Here is a 19,461-nt window from a genome sequence, read left to right on the forward strand (position 1 = left end):
TGTGTTCCACCGTGGACCAGGTTCACGCACAGAAGCGCTCCCTCTCCACGTACCCCCTGCATCGGCTCGAACCTTCTTTCTCCTTCCTCCATCCTTCTCCCGGCCTCCACGAAACCGAAACAAAATCGATCCTCCCAAAATCCATTTCTTTCGGTTTCGAATCCCCCCCCTGGAGACGAGCCAGCCCCGCGTCGCCTTCCTCCGCCCCCGTCGCCGTCCGCTGCCCCCGCTTCGAATCGAATCTTCCGGCGGCGCCACCTGGTCACAGGGAGAGAGGCGCGCGCGCGGGATGGGGCGGTTGTTCGCGGCGGACGCCGCCGCGGCCTCGTCGGCGGCGGCGGCGCTCAACGGGGCGGTCGACTGGTGGAAAGACGTCAACGAGTCGCCGATGTGGCAGGACCGCATGTTCCACGCCCTCGCCGTGCTCTACGGCATCGTCTCCGTCGTCGCGCTTGTAAGCACCCAAATTCGCTTTCTGATCCGTCACGTCCTGGCCCGATCCCACGATTACCTTAGCCCGTGTATTCCTTTCGCCCCAATTACGCGGGTTACCTTTGATCCGGGGCGTGCTCGATTTCAAAATTGGGGATTCTGCAGCGAATCGTGAGGCGTCATAAAAAAAATGTTAACTTTCTGGAGCTCAATCTGTATTGTAGATACAATTGATCAGAATCGAGTGTAGGGTGCCCGAGTACGGGTGGACGACGCAGAAGGTCTTCCATTTCCTCAACTTCGTCGTCAACGGCGGTGGGTAAACACACATTTGTGCTGTTCCATTGGCTGGCTCACCTTGCTTGCTTGCTCTGCGTTGATGGCAGATCTTTCTGTCTGTTTGTTTTGCAGTGCGGTCTATCGTGTTCGTGCTGCGGCGAAACGTGCAGCTGATACAGCCAGAGGTTTGTGGCTGATTACGTGAACAAATTGGTGTTCGAATTGATTGGGCATACATAATGGGTTAAGCAATGTGGACCTGCAGATACTTCAACATGTGATTCTCGATATGCCCGGGCTTGCCTTCTTCACTACTTACGCGCTTCTGGTGCTGTTCTGGGCAGAGATTTACTACCAGGTGCTGGACCGTATTTGTGTTCGGGAGTTTCTTGTGATGTCATGTCATTGTCGTTGCACCTATTAATCTGTGACGTTGTTCGCTAGGCACGTGCGATGTCGACTGATGGGCTAAGGCCAACTTTCTATTGGATCAATGGTGTGGTCTATGCAATTCAGGTGATCTTACTGCCTAGATTTTCTCATTACACTGTAATTTACAATTTGATTCAATTAGCTCATGCCTGTAACTTTTCACTGATAACCCAGAAAAATAAAGGCTGGAAAGATCATCTTATGCTGGCATGCTGGGCTGGATATCTAGACATTAACTGCATCTTAGTACCTATGAGCATGTGATGCTCCGAAATTGTTTTTGATGCGTAGGAGTGGTAGCCTACGGCCAATGAGATCGACTTTGCCCCATTTTTGTTGTTATCACCAGATGCTCCGTCCATCCCAAAAATACATGGTTTATAAGTTCAGCCAGAAGTCAAAACTTACTAATTTTGATCAAATAACTATAAGGAAATGTCAGAAACTACAATTTGGAGTAAATACATCATGAAAATATACCCTATGGTGGATCTATTGATATTTATGTGGTGTTGTACATCTTATTTTTGTGCATTTACTTGGTCAAACTTAGAGACCATTGACTTCTGACTAAATTTATACGCCATGTATTTCATAACATATTTCTATAATGACAAGATTTAATGTACATAATATACTCTCCTTTGTTTCCCTAGATTACCGCTTATTGAAATCAATCTCTATAATGACATTGGTATTGCCCCATTTTTGTTGCTATGACAAGATAATTGGTAGTTAAGTTATGACATACTCCCTCCATCCAAAAATAAGTGTCTCAACTTTTTCTAGATACGGATGTATCTAGACAAAACTGAGACACTTATTTTAGAACGGAGGTAGTATTTATTATTATTTATTTAATATAGATAATATACTCTCCTTTGTTTCCCCAGATCACGTATATAGTTTATCGAAATCAATCGTTAAAATAATGACAATATGACATTGACAATGCCCCAATTTTGTTGCTACGACAACTTGACAAGATAAGCGGTAGTTATAAGTTATAACATACTCCCTCCGTCTATAAATAGACGTCTGAGGTAGTTTTTTTTTTTTGCAAGATAACATACTCTTGTTTGTTTTCCCAAGATTATCTAAAGTTTATTGGAACCAATCAATTGTACGCCAGTATCCTGAAATATTACTTACTATAACTGATTCTTTGATGTTGATTGCACTAAGCAGTCTAATGTATACTTTGTACTCGTTAAGGAAATATGATCACATTCTATCTTGTATTAATGACTGTTCAAATGACACTATGCACACCCATGAGATGCCCTAATATGCATGAGTTTCAAATTTCAGATAATTCTATGGTTGGTTTTGTGGTGGAAACCAGTTCGAGTTATGGTCATATTATCAAAGATGTTCTTTGCAGGTAAAATTCCTGCTCTCTCTCTCTCTCTCTCTCTGAGTGTGCGCGAACGCTTTTCAATGTAATTAGAATATTATCTAACTCGAGAGCTTGATCTTTTGCTATAATTCTCAGGAGTATCACTGTTTGCAGCTTTTGGGTTCCTTCTGTATGGTGGGAGGTAATATTTTCCTTGCTAAGCTGTTCTCCTAGTATCCTTTACTGTCTGTTATCTTAGACCGGCTATATTTAGTGCTGAAAATCTCTGCGACAACTTCTATGCTTGCACCACTATAGTGACTATTATTACCACAGTGTTTTCCTGTAGACTATAAATGTATTTTATTGGTTGGACCGTAAACTAGATTAATTTAGCAGTGAAAATATGGACAACTCCTATTGTGTAACAACCATTGTGCTTTTATTACCAGGTTGTGCCATGTATGTGCTCTGTGCCATACGAGGGCGCAGAAAGTGCCATCAGCAGAAGAATGCATGCAGTATAGCTAGCAGAACGCTTTATCGACTGATACAATGTTTGATATTCTGTCTATTGTTGTAGGTTATTTCTCATGTTGCAACGCTTCCCTGTGGAATCAAAAGGAAGACGAAAGAAACTGCAGGAGGTATACTTTGTGTTTGATTAGTCTTCAGTTTTGGAGGATTGTCCGTGACAACTATATGGTAATGCTGTCTCCTGTGTTGCAGGTTGGCTACGTGACTACAATCTGCTTCACTTGTTTCTTGATCAGATGTGTCATGGTAAGTGCTTGCAAATCCCTCACAAAAAGTGCTAGCATTTAGTTGAATTATTCTACTCTACTACCAATTCAGGTTGGTGAGTTAGAGGACTATCTACTAACTTGAGCGTGTAATTTCCAGATGTGCCTCAACGCATTTGATAAAGCAGCTGATCTTGATATTCTGAGCCATCCAATTCTGAATTTCTTTTATTACCTGGTATGATTCCATTTATTTATATTGTTGAACATCACTTTATACAGTCTGACTCGCATTGTTATGTCCTATGACCAAACCAGCATTAAGACATTGAGATAAGAACGTCAATCACTTTTATAAGTACAATTATGAAAATTTTAGTCTATGGCTGATACAAGACATCTGAATAATCTGAAGTGTTGAAACTAATTTCAGTTTCATGTCCTGTGCGCTGCTAGATTTCACTAGTATAATTATTTCTGCTGGATGGAGAATTTACTAGCTGCCCCATGGTGTGTCTTGAATGTGCATGGCCACACGGGTAGACAACTAAGTTGTGGATATCGGGTTTAGTAGGATTTGTGTGCAGATGGCATAGCTCCAGGGTCAGCCTAGCCCACACACTAAAGTTATTATAGCAGATCAAGGAAATTGTTTCAACGATTAGGAATACCATCATATTACAATAGCTTGCAGTGACAAGTTTCATGTACATACGAATATGGTTAGGCATGCCAAATAAATCAAAGTTTTAAAGAATAGGAAGTTAAACAAAAAGGTCTTACTCAAGGCACTTGTCGAGAGATAAAAGGGATTACCAGGGGCATCACCATATACTTTGAAATAGAGAACGTAGGTTAAATATTTTCGGAGTGCTTGAGAGATATCATCTGTGCAAGATTGTTTTGTCTCAAGAACCTAACTATTTTCTGACTGCTGAGTGGGTTCACTAACTTGTTGTGCAGCTGGTCGAGATCTTGCCTTCAGCTATGGTTCTGTTTATCCTAAGGAAACTGCCACCAAAACGCGGGATCACGCAATACCATCCTATCCATTAGAGCAGGCCTGGCTGGTACAGACGAATGTTGTTTTTACAGAGTCTATACAGCATGGTAAATACAGGAACGGCAACGTGGAAATCACCCGCACCTGCTCTGAAGCTTGCCCAGGTTTTATGCGAGGAAGCCTTTAGGATTTAAGGTTACTACTGTGTGTAAAAGAAGGAAAGAGAAAAAAAATGCAACGTCTTACTGTTTACAGGTCTAGAAATTGTAAGTTATCTATGTAATATACCTTTGTTCTTCTCAGTGCTTGATCTCTGTAGCCCTGTACACGTTACAGGATTTGCAGTTGGCATATTTGTTTTTGACCCCTTGCTGTTTCGCCTTTCCGATGTGTGAGCTGTATCTCAGAAATCCCAGAAATCCGTGGATGTTGTGTCTGTATGAATCAAGCTGGGTCGATCCTCGGTTAATCGGTGGAAGGGCTGCTGCTGCATGTACCCAGCACCCCACCTGTGAAACTGAAAGTTTGAAAGAAAATAACTCCCAGACTGTAGACAGAAGATGTAAATCAGACTCGGCGTGCAGAAGAGCTTTTTACTGGGCACGTAGATCAGTAGATTCAGAAGAACAGAAACGTACGGGCGTGGATGCCCACGATGGTAGGAGCAGCAAGAGTGAACCAGTCTACATGGACGTCGTGGTGGGCCTGGTGGCCACCAGGGCGGCCCTGTGATTCACAGGCTCGACTCGACGGCGTGGTTCACAGAATGCTCGGGATGATTGCCAGTCTTGGCCCGCTGCTTGCTACTGAGATGGGGATCGACATCCGAAAGTGGGAGCTTCGTCTTTGAATTAGCACAGGTTTGCTCGCTTTACTGATCAGTCCAACCTAACAACCCAACTGCCGTTCCGCCGCGTTCTCCACAGCACGCTGCCTGGCTAGGCCACCGGGAAGCCGCCGTACCGTGGAATGCCTGCAGCCAACTCTGGAGCACGACCAAGTAGGAGCAGAGAATGGTTACCTTCTATAAAAATATGGCACGCAATTTGCGTGCTCTCGAAAAAAGGAGCAGAGAATGGTTCAGATTCCCAGTAACGAGCGCTGCAACGCGGCCATGCCAGCAGCGGCACGGTTTTCAACAATCTCAGCTCCCAAACCAAGCCGAAGCCTGGAAAAAGCATCATCATAAAGGTAACAGAACAGCACTATCACAATTCAGTCTGCCCATAAACCCAGACACTTTCTCTTATTCCTCCAGCTGCAAACAACAATTTAGGTAGCTTTCCGGGTCCCTACCGCAGCCCGCAGAAAATTAATTATCTACACAAACAAAAGCGCTACATGCTTATACAAGTAAATCCTTTTGCTGATATAGAGCGCAAAGGGAATATGATATAAGATGATATGACTAGCCTATACAGAGAAAAAAAAATAGGACAGGCAGCATATATCAAACTTCAGAGCCTATCTAGCTATCTGGTTCTACGCTCTCGAGCCTAATGTTAATGTCAGGTATGACGGTTGCTTCCGCTTTCCGCGAGTCTATGTCCATGCCTCCCTGCTCAGAGGCAGCCAGTTGTGGGAGGGCGGTGTCAGAACTGGTATCCAATGGCAGACGAGGCGGCTGATCTGAATTTCCAGGGCTTGCTTCTGCGTTGTCCTGGTGGGTGGAATCTGATGGTTCTGCTTTGCACTCCTCTCCTTTCATCTCAGGCTGAACAAGAACAGGCAGTTCGTGGGCAGCGGCTCTGGGGCTGGTATCCTGAGGCTGACCATGTGGTTGGTCTGAATTTTCGAGCCTCGCATCTGTGTTGTCCTGGCAGGGTGAACATGATGATTCTGCTTTACGTTCGGGGTGATCTGGCATAGGCGGTCTCTGGGGAGCGGCCCCAGAACTGCCATCCTGAGGTTGGCGATGAGGTTCATGTGCACTTTCAGATCTTATTTCTGTCTTGTCCTGGTGGGGTGGATCCGATGCTTCTACATTACACCCATCTACTTCCATCTCAGGCTGCTCAGGAACTGCCAGTTTGTTAGATGCAACACCAGAACTGCAATCATGCCCTTGAAGATGAGGTCCATCTGCACTCTCAACAGCAGGTCTTACTTTTGTCTTGTTCTGCTGAGGTGAATCTGATGCTTCTGCGTCGTGCCAGTCTCTTTTCACCCCTCTCTGCTCTGGAACTGGCAAACCACGGGACACGGCTTCAGAAGTGTTATGCTGCCGCCCACTATGAGGTTCTTCCATCCGATTGTTGCTGGCATGCTCATCCCGGCCACCCCTAGTTAGTCTCTCATGAAATGAAGGCCTTCCTATCCCTCGACCAGCAACTCCCCTGTGTGGCGCTCGTCCTCTGTATGTGTATGGTGCTTGCGGATGACTGCTGAGCTGCCTCTCATTGTTCATACTCCAAAGGTGAGGATCAGCATTTCCATATGAACTGGACCTTCTTTGAGAAGAAACTGGCCATAACGGAGAAGTTGTCCTGTTCTGAATATCCCTGTTGCAATTTGAAGGCTGCCATGCGCCAAGAATACCGTTGGAAATGTGTGATCCTGCCCTCCGAACTGATCCTGGAGCAAACCTGCCATTGCCTGTTTGAGAAGTGCTGCACAAGGGTTCCTGAACAGTTCTGTTATGATGGCGCTGACCGAGATGCCGCTCAGACTGTCCTCTGAACCCTTCCGGAGCACCATATTTGTCACAGGAAGGCCTGCACCTGTCGGGCCCATATTGATTAGCAGGGACACCTCGTGATTGATTGTAGTAGTCACCACCAGAAAAGGTTCTGTGCTGCTGAAAGTGTGTTCTCTGCATGTCCTCTCTAGGAGCTAAGAAACTAGATCTGTTTGGCCGACTAGCATTTGACCGCAAATCATGGCCATCTGGTCGCGAATCATAAGAATTATTTATGCTCCGTGCACTGCCAGAAACTGGAAGCTGACTCCGTCTTATCGGTGGGCTGCTGCCAGCCACAGTTAAATCACCCCTTGCCCTTACTGACCAAGATGGCACTCCAGTTGCATCAATTGTGCGGCCACTTCTCTGACAAGTGCAAAAAAATAAACTACTGTAAGCAATTTTGAAAAAGAACCTCCTAATCTTTTTGCCAGTCTAGAATGCAAAGACTATAAAGGACAATTGTACTGAATACCACAATGTGACTGAACAAAGGATCAGAAACAAGAAAATAGTCGGCAGTTAGCACATCAACCTAAACCTAGTTCAATATTCATACATACTAGATTCCATTCCTTTTTACTAATTTGGGTTATTTTAGGAAATTGGGTTCACTAGACTCTTGGCCGAGCAGTGTTCTAGCAAGATTGACACCACTCTGCAAGGCCCTGCATGACTCAAGTGCTCCACCGAGAGCATCAGGCCGCTAGACCACACTATAGCTTTACACTTGCATAGCCATTAGCCCTGCATGTATTCTCAAATGAGTAGCCATGAATAGTGGCCAAATAATGCAATTTAAAGGATGCAATAAGAAACTGTAGATTTTAAAGCCATCGCAAACTGTTAAGCAACATAAACATGCACCTAAGAAGCAGGATATATACAAAGACCATTATTTCCACACAACAAGGGCAGCATTACCTTTGTTGCAAGCCTCATTGTTTCTGCTAAATTCTTGTCCTTGAGAGCATCAAAGTAACACTCACGTTTTATTGAATCCTTGACTAATTCTGCCCATATTGAATTGCTAGCAAGCAAAGTGGTTCCATTTCCAAGGATCCAAAGGCAGTACCTGAGGAAATCATATAGGTATTTCAATGAAAAGGCAGAAACAAACTCTTGAATATCACTGAATCAGGAAAACTTACTTGGCTCTTGTCAAAGCCACATTTATTCTTCCAGCATCAGAGAGAAAACCTACTTTCCCATCTTTGTTGGACCTAACTGTTGAAATTATTATTATGTCTTCCTCGCCACCTTGAAATCCATCAACAGATTTTACTGTAACAGACAGAAACTCATGTTTCTCAAACTTTCTTCCAATTCTTTCTTGCATTGCAATTACTTGGGCGGTATACGGAGATATTACACCAACATTGGTTCTCTGCTTCTTCTCCCAGCATTCTACGATAGTTTTACACAAACAGTGATTAGCTTTATTCTCCTGCAGCTTAGCAATAACTTATTCATCCAACATGATATGTAAAAGTTGAAGCTTTTGATATTACCTTTCGCAAGTCTTTCAATAATATTGGCTGCTATAGCAACCTCCAGCATATTTTTTGAACTCTGGCCAAGGTCATCAAGCATTTCCATATCATTTTCAATATGAATGAATGAATAGGCACCATAAATACGACCGGGGAGATAACTCTTGGTATAATCTTCCCGTTTGACACTGGGACCATCCGAAATTCGGTTACCGTAGAAGTTAGCATTTGGAAATTTATTAATGTAAGGGTGCATTCTATATTGTACTTCCAGCAAGTGCTTGTCGTAACCCATTTCACACCATCTCTCGTAGAGGCTTCGTCCAAAGGCAGCATCTTTAGCAATCTAGCAGGTAGCAGCAAAGAGAAAGTATGATCAACTAAGGAAGTGTGAAGATAATCAGTAACACGTGCGGAGGATAACAGACAATATGACACTCAAAATGTTCTTAGAAACAAAAGGGTACTTTGCGGTGAAGGGTACCTTGCTCTTGACCAATGATGATAGCTGGTTTTCATCCCCAATTAGCAGCACATGTTTTATTCCTGGTAGCAAGAGAGGAACCAGTGATTCGGCTTCTTTTAGTTGTGCTGCCTCGTCAATAACTAAGATGCTTATAGGCATCACACCTTGCAGCCTGAACAGTTCAAACGAACCAGAAGCAGTGCAAAATATGAGTTTCGCTTGCTTCAAACACAAGTCTCTGATGGAAGATTCATTCTCTTCACAAGGAAGCCGCATCTTTGAAAGATCCATCAGGGTTTTAATGCACTTAGAGTTTATCTCCAAAGGGTTATCTAGAGAGATGTCATAGTCAGGAAGATCCTCAGTTGCATCATCTTTCAGGCCATCATGATCAATAGAAGGGTCAGAAAGTTCATCGGAGGGCTCGAAGATTGTAAAAAGACGCTCATCAGAGACATCATCTGCACACACTAATTGCTGCAGTTTATATATCATACTTTTCACAAACATCATCTTTTCAAAGTTCTTGCCCAGGGTATCCGCTGGAAGATGGTCAAAGAATGTATCAATACATGCTACCAGTTCTTTTGCTAAAATGCTGAATTTACTTGTAAAATACTTCTTAAAAGTGGGGTTGCAACCATCACTGCTTGCTTCTATGTCTAGGGACATTTTGTACCGAGAAATGCAATTTGTTAGGAATTTCAGGACAGAATCCACACAATGCTTCCACCCAACTTCTCGGTTGAAGCACCTCAGCAAACTCTTGACACGGTCATCCAAATATATTTTTGACAACTCCTTGCCAATGTGCAAACGGTCCTTGTTACCAAATAAAATGATGTCACCAAGGGAATAATGATGGCTTAGAGAGAAGTTCTCAACCAACCCAATAAGACGAGAAGCTACTTGCAAGACAGCCATGTTGGTTGGAGCACATGCAAGAATTCTCTGTTTCTTCATCAGAAGCATGTGTAGCATTACTGCAAGCGTTGTAGTTTTACCTGTGCCAGGTGGGCCCCAAATTAGCCCCACGGAAGATGATCTATGAGGACAATTACTAGCTGAAATACAACTTGCTACTGCATCAAGCTGTGAGTCATTCAACTTAAAATTGCAAAGATCGTCCTTGATTTCACCATGTGATTCATTGCTGCAGTGCCTACAATGTCTAATAGCCTGCAAAAACATCAATTTGAAAACAGCGCTCAATACAAAATGCAGAAGGACACAACAGTTACATAGAGGGATTATGTTAACAAAGAAGAGAAATAATATCAGTACCAAAATATGGAACAGTATGAAGAAGCATGCATCGCATTCAGCTTTTACAATAAGAATGTATCTAGCTTCTTAACTAAAACACATGACGGCTGAGGTGTAAAGTCTAATGGTAGCAATGTAATGATAGGGATGAGATACAATATGCCACAACATGTACAGCTAAACCAACGGATAAACATTAAGATGGAGTTGACCATGGTCCATACTACATGACCTGGGAAGTAATCTTTTACAAAGTTCTGATATCCATATACCATCGACTATATAGCAACTACATCAGCAATATTATGCAAATTTATGTGTATGGTAAAACAAGGGCTCTAGCATATAGTTCAATAGCATGTAGATAAATAAATATATTCTTTCATTCCATGCAAACAGAAAGAAAAAGATGAACCAGTATCAGAATATGCACTTCATTCACATGGTATATAAGATATGGAACTAGATGATCCTTAGGTACCTCCACACAACATATATCAGATCAAAATTCCATGTGCATTCATTTACATACCAAAGCAATTTAACCACTTGAGCGGTGCAAATTAACCATGGAAGGAAACATTAAAGCTGAAAGAAAGCCTTACATAATTGTTTTTGCCCAGCATGTTAAGAATGACTTCTGACTGCATTGTCAGCCCCCTTCGGAGCGTAATCCAAACACGATCATATGTTATCATATTAGTCAGGTTCATAGCATAGAAGGACCATCGCCTTGATGAATTTCCAGACATCCCTGTGCCATTTTGTTCCAGCGGATCACTACACTTCTCAAGGGACTTTCTACCTTTTGGTGGTTCTTTCCTGTTTTTTTCATTTAAACGTGAGTTGATGGATTTCTGCATTGCTTCTTGATCCAATATCTCCCACGACTTGTCCAAATCTTCAGCGTGCAACTTCTCATACTTGTGAACACCCATTGGGTGCCGCTCATCTCCATCAGCCCCAATCTCCATCCTCCGTGATGCCTTGACGGTCATTTTATTACCCTGAACCTTATTAATCCATACGATGACACAGGATTTGGACTGTTTGAGAATATCAGATTGATTTGCTGGTCTTGTTTCTGAAATAAGTAGAATATCTGCCGCTTTCGGCCTATATCCATCGGCCCCAGAACCAGGAAACACTCCCTTCCATCTGTCGAACTTGATCTCATACATCCCATTCCCTTTTCTCATTGCATTGATTGATAGCAATCTTGCATATGGAGCTCCAGAGATGTCCTCCATGCTTGAGGACATATCACCCCGGACCTCCTCTAGAAGTGGTCCAAAAAACGATGTCATGTAATGCTCCATGCTGTTAAACGTCTGAGGGATCTTGGACACCTGAGACGACAATTTCATTCCGTGAATCCATAGTTTTATTTCAGGCAATTGGCAAAACAAAGTTCATATAGCTCATGAACAGCATATCAATGGGCTTCCTTTGTTAAGGTAGTTAAGCATTTCAATTTCCCGCAGTTCTACTACACATTTTTCATTTATTGGGCAGATAAGAATGTGCGTCAATGCTCCCCAAAAGTGAAAACTTCTACAGTAAAGCGCATCAAAAGTAGGACAATTTTCAAGTGTCCGGCATAATTACCAGCTCTACACAAAATTCTCTACCTATGCACAGCACAAGCACCCAAAATGGCTACATAGTAATACAAAATTACCCCAGTATACGTCCCAATTCAGGCTTATGAAGGCACGCGTTTCTTCAGATCCACAGGGACCACTCGCAACCCACACCAAGTAGCTAAGCGGCGAATTGAGGGGAGGGGGGAGGGATGGAGGTTAGCGGCTCGTTACCTTATCACGGAGCAGATCCTTGTTGAGGATTTGGTCTACCGACCACGAGAGCACCACCTCGGAGAGGCCCTGGCTCCGCCACTGCCACAGCGAGTCGCCGGAGGAGGCTACCGTCGTCGCCGGCTCGTCGTCGCTGCCGTCGAACGCGTGAGAGGACTCCGCGGGATCGCCGCCGCGCCTCCAATCGCCCGCGTCGCCGCCGCTGCCGGCGTCGTTTGGTCGCCGCATTTCGCCGCGGCGTCGAGTGCGAGGGGGAGCCTGGCTCGCTGCGCTGCTATTTGGGGGAATAAAAAAGAATTCCTTAGGTTTAGTGAGTTCTGACTTCTGAAATCTGAATTCTGATTGGTTGCTGTATTTTCGGGCCCACATATCTGTAGGGTGCCGTACTCCCTCCGTTCCAAAGTCGTGACTCTCCAGGTTCTAAGACTATCCACTATGTAATGAGAACGAACTATGCAATTATGAGAGTATCATAAGTAGTATCAGTAAAAATCTGATGTAACACTATAATTAATAACGAGAAAGGTGAAAGTGGTACTACCTCCATTTCAAAGCTTAAGACTTATATTATTTTTAGAAATTCAAACCGTATCAAGTTTGTTTAAGTTTTTACCAAAAAACATGAACATGTAAAATACAAACTCAATATCACTAGGTAGATAATGAATTTTTTTTTCATATGGTAGATATCGTGCCATAGCATGTAAGACTAGAAATTCAATGGCAAATACAACATGTACACAAATTTGGATTGAGATTTTATAAAATTGATACTATACATTGTAAAGATGATATCATAAACTAGTATTCTATGTATGATACTAGCTTTACACTTTCCACTAAGAACCTAATTAAATTGTTCCTTCAACTACAAGCAAATCATCCGCTAGAAACGTGTAAGGAGATCCACTAGCTCTGAGAAAAGTGGACTCACTTTGAGAAGAGATGATATTAAATAAAATAGAACCGCAGGACTGACACATCTATTATGCATGACTAGCAGTCTAGCACACCTATTATGGCTCCATGCAAAATGCCATTTTAACACAACGGGGAACCCATATCAACATCTAACTCCGGCACCTTTTTTGTTGAATCTAGGCGATATAATGCATGGTCTAAAATCATCTCTCAAAATTGTAAAGTCACGCCAGTGGACCATCGTCCAAGCGGCTAGCAAAGTCGTCTGACTAGAGGACCGAAAGGGGCCCACAACTTAGAAGTCAGTGTTTGTTCATCAGGCGTGATGCGCGCCTGACTGATGTGACCAGACAACCAGCCCCTGGACACGTCCATAGTCAGACTAGCGAGGCATGGCCCCTCGCAATATCACATCCCAGGCCCAGCCCTCTGTCCGGCAGAACCATCCCCGGGGGCTCGGAAGTCCATGATGACCTAAGCTACATTAGAGAAGCTCCCGATGGCCCAACGATAACAAGACGGAGTAGCAGCCAAGAAGCTCGGCACCGCCATGTCCCCTCAATTAAGGTGGTAACCTCTTGCTTATGCTCCCGTATTCATGGCCAAGGGTATAAAAGGAAAAGTCCATGAAGAAAGAAGGAGATCACAAGATGGAGCAAGAGCACACACACACACACACACCACATCCACATACACCAGAAGCCAGAAGACTCTGGCGAAAAGCTCATCGAAAAAATAATTCATAGGTAGTTCATATTTAGGCTCTTAGAGCATACCCACCAGTTTCATTCCACCCGCAGATGTATCCTAGCCGAAAACGACTCGACACACTAGCTAGACTCCTCGTCATTGTCCACCATACCCCCAACTAGATTCCTAGCCAAAACACCACCATTTGTAACACCTGAGAACCTCCCACACTCCATATAATAAAGCCGACACTGGGTGTAGGATTGTTACCGGATCATCATCTGGGGCTGATCGCGTATAAATCTTGCATGTCTTGAGGTTGTTAGCCTAATGATCACAAGCCCTTATTACACCTAAAAAAATTATGACCGGGAATAAAAAATTGTGCGTCACTTTCAATCATTTCGATGGATTCATCATTCTCCTTCGGCTCAGGGGACACCGCCGTCAGCGAGAGCCATCCCAGCGGTGTCCTCAGGCCCAGCTGGGAAGTTTAGGTGGCTTCATCCACTTCGGAACCTTGGAGCTTGTCACCAACCATTTCGATAACATCGACATCCGTGAGTGGGCACCCACACCGGCGGGAGTCCACAGGGGTCGGTAGCCCTAGAGGGCTCCCATGAGTCCACCAAGGTGGAACCTTGCGCGAAAATCCTCTGTCACTACGACCCCTCCTCTGGCGCCGACAATGAGGATTCTCCTAGCCCGGAGTGGGAACTCGTGCCCGCCACAGGCGCCTCCCAACGCACCATCCGCAGTGTCGGGTGAAAGGACACAGATGCCGCCTAGAGGGGTGAATAGGCGATTAAAAACTTTACGTAGATGGGCTTAACAAATGCGGAATAAAACTAGTGTTTACTTTGTCAAGCCCAAAACCTATATACTATTGTTCACCTATGTGCACCAACAACTTATGATTACCGAGGCACGCAGGAGAAGATGATTTATCCCGAAGTTCACACTCTTGCGAGTGTTAATCTCCGTTGGAGAGGTGTGGTGGCTTAGTGCTCCCGAACGCCACAAGAGGCCTCACCTTGAGGTGTGGTTGCTCGATGCACACCAACCCCACAAAGGCCTCACCTAAAGATGTGGTAGTCACACCACACACCGAGCGCCACAAAGGTCTCACCTTATTCTCCGGTGACCCTCGCCACAAAGGCATAGGTCACGGTTCCACTAAGGGATTTCCTTCGAGGCGAAAACAGGGCCTTACACAAAGCTTGGGGCTCACATCCACAACTTAATTGGAGGCCCCCAAGAAATCGCCACAAAGGCCTCAAAGTCGTCTAGGGTTCCAAGAACCCAAGAGTAATAACCTTCTTGCTTTCACCACCACGAATCACCATGGAGAACACAAACCGATGCACCAAATGCAATGACAAGAACACCACAAAGATGCTCAAATCCTTCTCTCTCAAATTCCAACAATGCTACAAAATTTATTGGGAGAATAAGAGAGGAAGAACAAATAGGATATCCACAAAGAACTCCTAGATCTAGATCTAGTATGTTCCCCTCACTTAGAGAGGATATTGATTTGTGAAAATGTAGATCTAGATCTCCTCTCTCTTTTGCCTCAAAAATATGCAAGATTCATGGGAGGAAACAAAAACTAGGGAAAGCTTTTAAGGTCAATAATGGAGGGGAGAGATAGGAAAGAGCTACCAGCCCAAGGAGGAAGAAGGGGGTCTTAAATACCCCCTCCCATCGAAATATGACCGTTTGGGTTCTCCCGGGCTGGATTATTGTAATAACCCAGAACATAGGAACAACGAAGGGTAGATTTAGAAATGGGTTGTGCATTTCATCGCAAAACGAGGGAAATTTTCGCGCCTTATTGCAACTAAACCTAAGAGGGATCGAGGTTCTCTCTCATTTTGCAGTTAGGGTTAGGCAAGGTGAGTTAGTGAAATTTCGACATGATCTCTTTTGTATCTTGTTGATTTGGGAATTGATTTCATTTGACAAGTAATATGGCATTGAGAATATTAAACAATAAGCAATAATGAATATAGAAATTGAATTCACAATTTAAATACAACTTATGAATTCAAATGACTTTGAATTCAAATTGAATATTAAATACAATAATTATTCAGGAATGTAAACATTACATAAACCAAAAGCTCATAATCAAAACTTGAGCTTTATTGATATTACAACACATTTACATTGTCTTTACAATATTCTTGATACAAGAATTAAAGGAAAATGAACAGAAATAAAAAGGAAGGTTACAATATTTGATCCTAAACTAAAATCTAGACTAAATGACTTGAAGTACATCTTCATGGTCATATTCATCTTCAAAACCTGCAAAACAACACAGCAAGTACTAGCCAGAGGGTTAAGTGTTAGCCAAGATTCAGTTTGGACAGAAACAAGTGTCCTGCACACTTGTGCATGTCCAAAACCTTGGACAGCACAGGATAAGAGCAACAGCAGACCAAACCTGAGCACACACCAGGGCTCAAGTTTCAGCATATGAGAGCACACATCTCATGTGTGCTGAGCAAGCCACAGCAAGGCCATGCACAAGCCTAGTCACCAAAGCAAGCCAGGCCTGTGTGGCATTGCAAGAACCAAAGCAGAGATGATATAAAAGGGCACAAACCCTAGAACCAGTGCACAGTCGACCAGATAAGGATTCACAAGGTAAGGTGAAGATAGAGCAGGCATAGTTCATTCAGTTCTTGCTCAAGAACAGCACCAACTGATACGTCTCCGACGTATCGATAATTTCTTATGTTCTATGCCATATTATTGATGATACCTACATGTTTTATGCACACTTTATGTCATATTCGTGCATTTTCTGGAACTAACCTATTAACAAGATGCCGAAGTGCCAGTTCCTGTTTTCTGCTGTTTTTGGTTTTAGAAATCCTAGTAACGAAATATTCTCGGAATTGGACGAAACGAAGACCCAGGGCCCTATTTTTCCACGGAGCTTCCAGAAGACCGAAGAACACACGAAGTGGGGCCACGACGTGGCCAGGCTATAGGGCGGCGCGGCCCAAGCCCCGGCCGCGCCGACCTATAGCGTGGGCCCTCGTGACGCCCCTTGACCTGCCCTTCCGCCTACTTAAAGCCTCCGTCGCGAAACCCCCGAGGCAAAAAACCACGATACGGAAAACCTTATCGAGACGTCGTCGCCGCGGATCCCATCTCGGGGATTCTGGAGATCTCCTCCGGCACCCTGCCGGAGAGGGGATTCATCTCCCGGAGGACTCTACACCGCCATGGTCGCCTCCGGAGTGATGAGTGAGTAGTTCACCCCTGGACTATGGGTCCATAGCGGTAGCTAGATGGTTGTCTTCTCCTCATTGTGCTTCATTGTTGGATCTTGTGAGCTGCCTAACATGATCAAGATCATCTATCTGTAATTCTATATGTTGTGTTTGTCGGGATCCGATGGATAAAGAATACCATGTCATGTTAATTATCAAGTTATTATACATGTGTTGTTTATGATCTTGCATGCTCTCCGTTTCTAGTAGAGGCTCTGGCCAAGTTTTTACTTTTAACTCCAAGAGGGAGTACTTATGCTCGATAGTGGGTTCATGCCTGCATTGACACCTGGGGGAGTGACAAAAACCCCTAAGGTTGTGTTGTGCTGTTGCCACTAGGGATAAAACATTGGCGCTATGTCCGAGGATGTAGTTGTTGATTACATTACGCACCATACTTAATGCAATTGTCCGTTGTTTTGCAACTTAATACTGGAGGGGTTCGGATGATAACTCTGAAGGTGGACTTTTTAGGCATAGATGCAGTTGGATGGCGGTCTATGTACTTTGTCGTAATGCCCAATTAAATCTCACTATACTTATCATGTCATGTATGTGCATTGTTATGCCCTCTCTATTTGTCAATTGCCCGACTGTAATTTGTTCACCCAACATGCTTTTATCTTATGGGAGAGACACCTCTAGTGAACTATGGACCCCGGTCCATTCTTTAATACTCGAAATACAAATCTGCTTGCAATACTTGTTTTACTATTTTCTCTCGTAAACAATCATCTTCCACACAATACGGTTAATCCTTTGTTACAGCAAGCCGGTGAGATTGACAATCTCACCTGTTTCGTTGGGGCAAAGTACTTTGGTTGTGTTGTGCAGGTTCCACGTTGGCGCCGGAATCTCCGGTGTTGCGCCGCACTACATCCCGCCGCCATCAACCTTCAACGTGCTTCTTGGCTCCTCCTGGTTCGATAAACCTTGGTTTCTTTCCGAGGGAAAACTTGCTGCTGTGCGCATCATACCTTCCTCTTGGGGTTGCCCAACGAACGTGTGAAATACACGCCATCAAGCTCTTTTTCTGGCGCCGTTGCCGGGGAGATCAAGACACGCTGCAAGGGGAGTCTCCACTTCTCAATCTCTTTACTTTGTTTTTGTCTTGCTTTATTTTATTTACTTACTTTGTTTGCTGCATTATATCAAAACACAAAAAAATTAGTTGCTAGTTTTACTTTATTTACTGTCTTGTTTGCTATATCAAAAACACAAAAAAATTAGTTACTTGCATTTACTTTACTTGATTCATCATGTTTCCTTTTGATTTTACCGCAAAGAACATACCGGTAGGACAAGGGTCTATAATTGGGAGGAACAATATAGAAGAATTTTTCACCCATGTTAGTACCGTTGAAGATTTTGAAGATAGACACTTGGTAGACCTTGCTCCCACTTATGAAATTGCTGCTGCTGCTTTAGTTCGCTTGTTGGAAACTAAATTTGTTAATCTAAATCCTATAATCCAACACATGTTTCTTACACTTGGTGATATGGAAGAGGGGAAAAGAAAGATTTTGTTTTAGAAACCCTTCTTAGAGAATTTGGTGGTCTAGCAAGAGAAGCTAGAAAGGTCTTTGCTAAATTTAATATGCTTGGTTCTCATACTAATTTTGTTAGTCTCCTTGAAAAGATGGACATGGATAGAATAAGATACACTAATAATATTAATGATGGTGGGGAGATCAAAGCACCCATACCATGTAAACTCCTAGCTATGAATGATGCACTAGAACATAACTATGCTTGGCTTGTTCCTGAAAATTTGTTTGATGAGAGTAGCAAGCCCAAGACTAATGAAAAGGGAGACGCTGAAACTTATGTATCCAATATACTATGCATGGTTGAGAAAACTCCAAACCCCGCTGTAGGTGCACCACCCTTCGATAATACTTGAGATACACTTTCGCGCCTAGCTGAAAGGCGTTAAAGAAAAGCGCTTATGGGAGACAACCCATGTTTTTACTACAGTATTTTTGTTTTATATTTGTGTCTTGGAAGTTGTTTACTACTGTAGCAACCTCTCCTTATCTTAGTTTTATGTTTTGTTGTGCCAAGTAAAGTCTTTGATAGAAAAATAAGTACTAGATTTGGATTACTGCACAGTTTCAGAATTCTTTGCTGTCACGAATCTGGGTCTATCTCCCTGTAGGTAGCTCAGAAAATTACGCCAATTTACGAGCATGATCCTCAGATATGTACGCAACTTTCATTCAATTTGAGCATTTTCGTTTGAGCAAGTCTGGTGGCCTAATAAAATCCATCTTTACGGACTGTTCTGTTTTGACAGATTCTGTCTTTTATTTCGCATTGCCTCTTTTGCTATGTTGGATGAATTTCTTTGATCCATTAATGTCCAGTAGCTTTATGCAATGTCCAGAAGTGTTAAGAATGATTGTGTCACCTCTGAACATGTGAATTTTTATTATGCACTAACCCTCTAATGAGTTGTTTCGAGTTTGGTGTGGAGGAAGTTTTCAAGGATCAAGAGAGGAGTATGATGCAATATGATCAAGGAGAGTGAAAGCTCTAAGCTTGGGGATGCCCCGGTGGTTCACCCCTGCATATATTAAGAAGACTCAAGCGTCTAAGCTTGGGGATGCC

General features: G+C 43.4%; 2 protein-coding genes across 2 annotated transcripts; one reads left to right on the forward strand and one right to left on the reverse strand.

Moving 5' to 3' along the window:
• The first annotated feature begins 289 nt into the window (after positions 1–289).
• Positions 290–4,530, forward strand: LOC124708660 (tobamovirus multiplication protein 3-like). The gene is made up of 11 exons (XM_047240334.1): positions 290–454; positions 657–747; positions 844–896; positions 977–1,069; positions 1,156–1,227; positions 2,455–2,527; positions 2,639–2,684; positions 3,066–3,129; positions 3,212–3,265; positions 3,386–3,463; positions 4,189–4,530. The coding sequence occupies exons 1-11, from the start codon at positions 290–292 to the stop codon at positions 4,279–4,281; spliced, it is 882 nt and encodes a 293-aa protein (XP_047096290.1). The 3' UTR covers positions 4,282–4,530.
• Positions 4,531–5,166: 636 nt separating this feature from the next.
• Positions 5,167–12,178, reverse strand: LOC124647666. Its single transcript, XM_047187573.1, has 8 exons — positions 11,951–12,178; positions 10,739–11,482; positions 8,886–10,046; positions 8,420–8,747; positions 8,060–8,315; positions 7,833–7,983; positions 5,783–7,274; positions 5,167–5,396 (listed from the first exon to the last, which is right to left on the reverse strand). The coding sequence occupies exons 1-8, from the start codon at positions 12,176–12,178 to the stop codon at positions 5,167–5,169; spliced, it is 4,590 nt and encodes a 1,529-aa protein (XP_047043529.1).
• Between the last annotated feature and the right edge of the window lie 7,283 nt (positions 12,179–19,461).

This window comes from Lolium rigidum, chromosome 4 (genome assembly GCF_022539505.1).
Source record: "Lolium rigidum isolate FL_2022 chromosome 4, APGP_CSIRO_Lrig_0.1, whole genome shotgun sequence".
Taxonomy (NCBI): domain Eukaryota; kingdom Viridiplantae; phylum Streptophyta; class Magnoliopsida; order Poales; family Poaceae; genus Lolium; species Lolium rigidum.

Bases quoted from the DNA above. Each gene is read 5' to 3' on its own strand.
- LOC124647666 (XM_047187573.1), bottom strand. From the start codon at position 12,178: ATGCGGCGACCAAACGACGCCGGCAGCGGCGGCGACGCGGGCGATTGG. The intron at 11,483-11,950 runs GTAACGAGCCGC...TTGTCGTCTCAG, and splicing joins AGGATCTGCTCCGTGATAAG to GTGTCCAAGATCCCTCAGAC. The intron at 10,047-10,738 runs GTAAGGCTTTCT...ATGTTTTTGCAG, and splicing joins TGCTGGGCAAAAACAATTAT to GCTATTAGACATTGTAGGCA.
- LOC124708660 (XM_047240334.1), top strand. From the start codon at position 290: ATGGGGCGGTTGTTCGCGGCGGACGCCGCCGCGGCCTCGTCGGCGGCG. The intron at 1,070-1,155 runs GTGCTGGACCGT...GTTGTTCGCTAG, and splicing joins GGGCAGAGATTTACTACCAG to GCACGTGCGATGTCGACTGA. The intron at 2,528-2,638 runs GTAAAATTCCTG...TATAATTCTCAG, and splicing joins ATCAAAGATGTTCTTTGCAG to GAGTATCACTGTTTGCAGCT.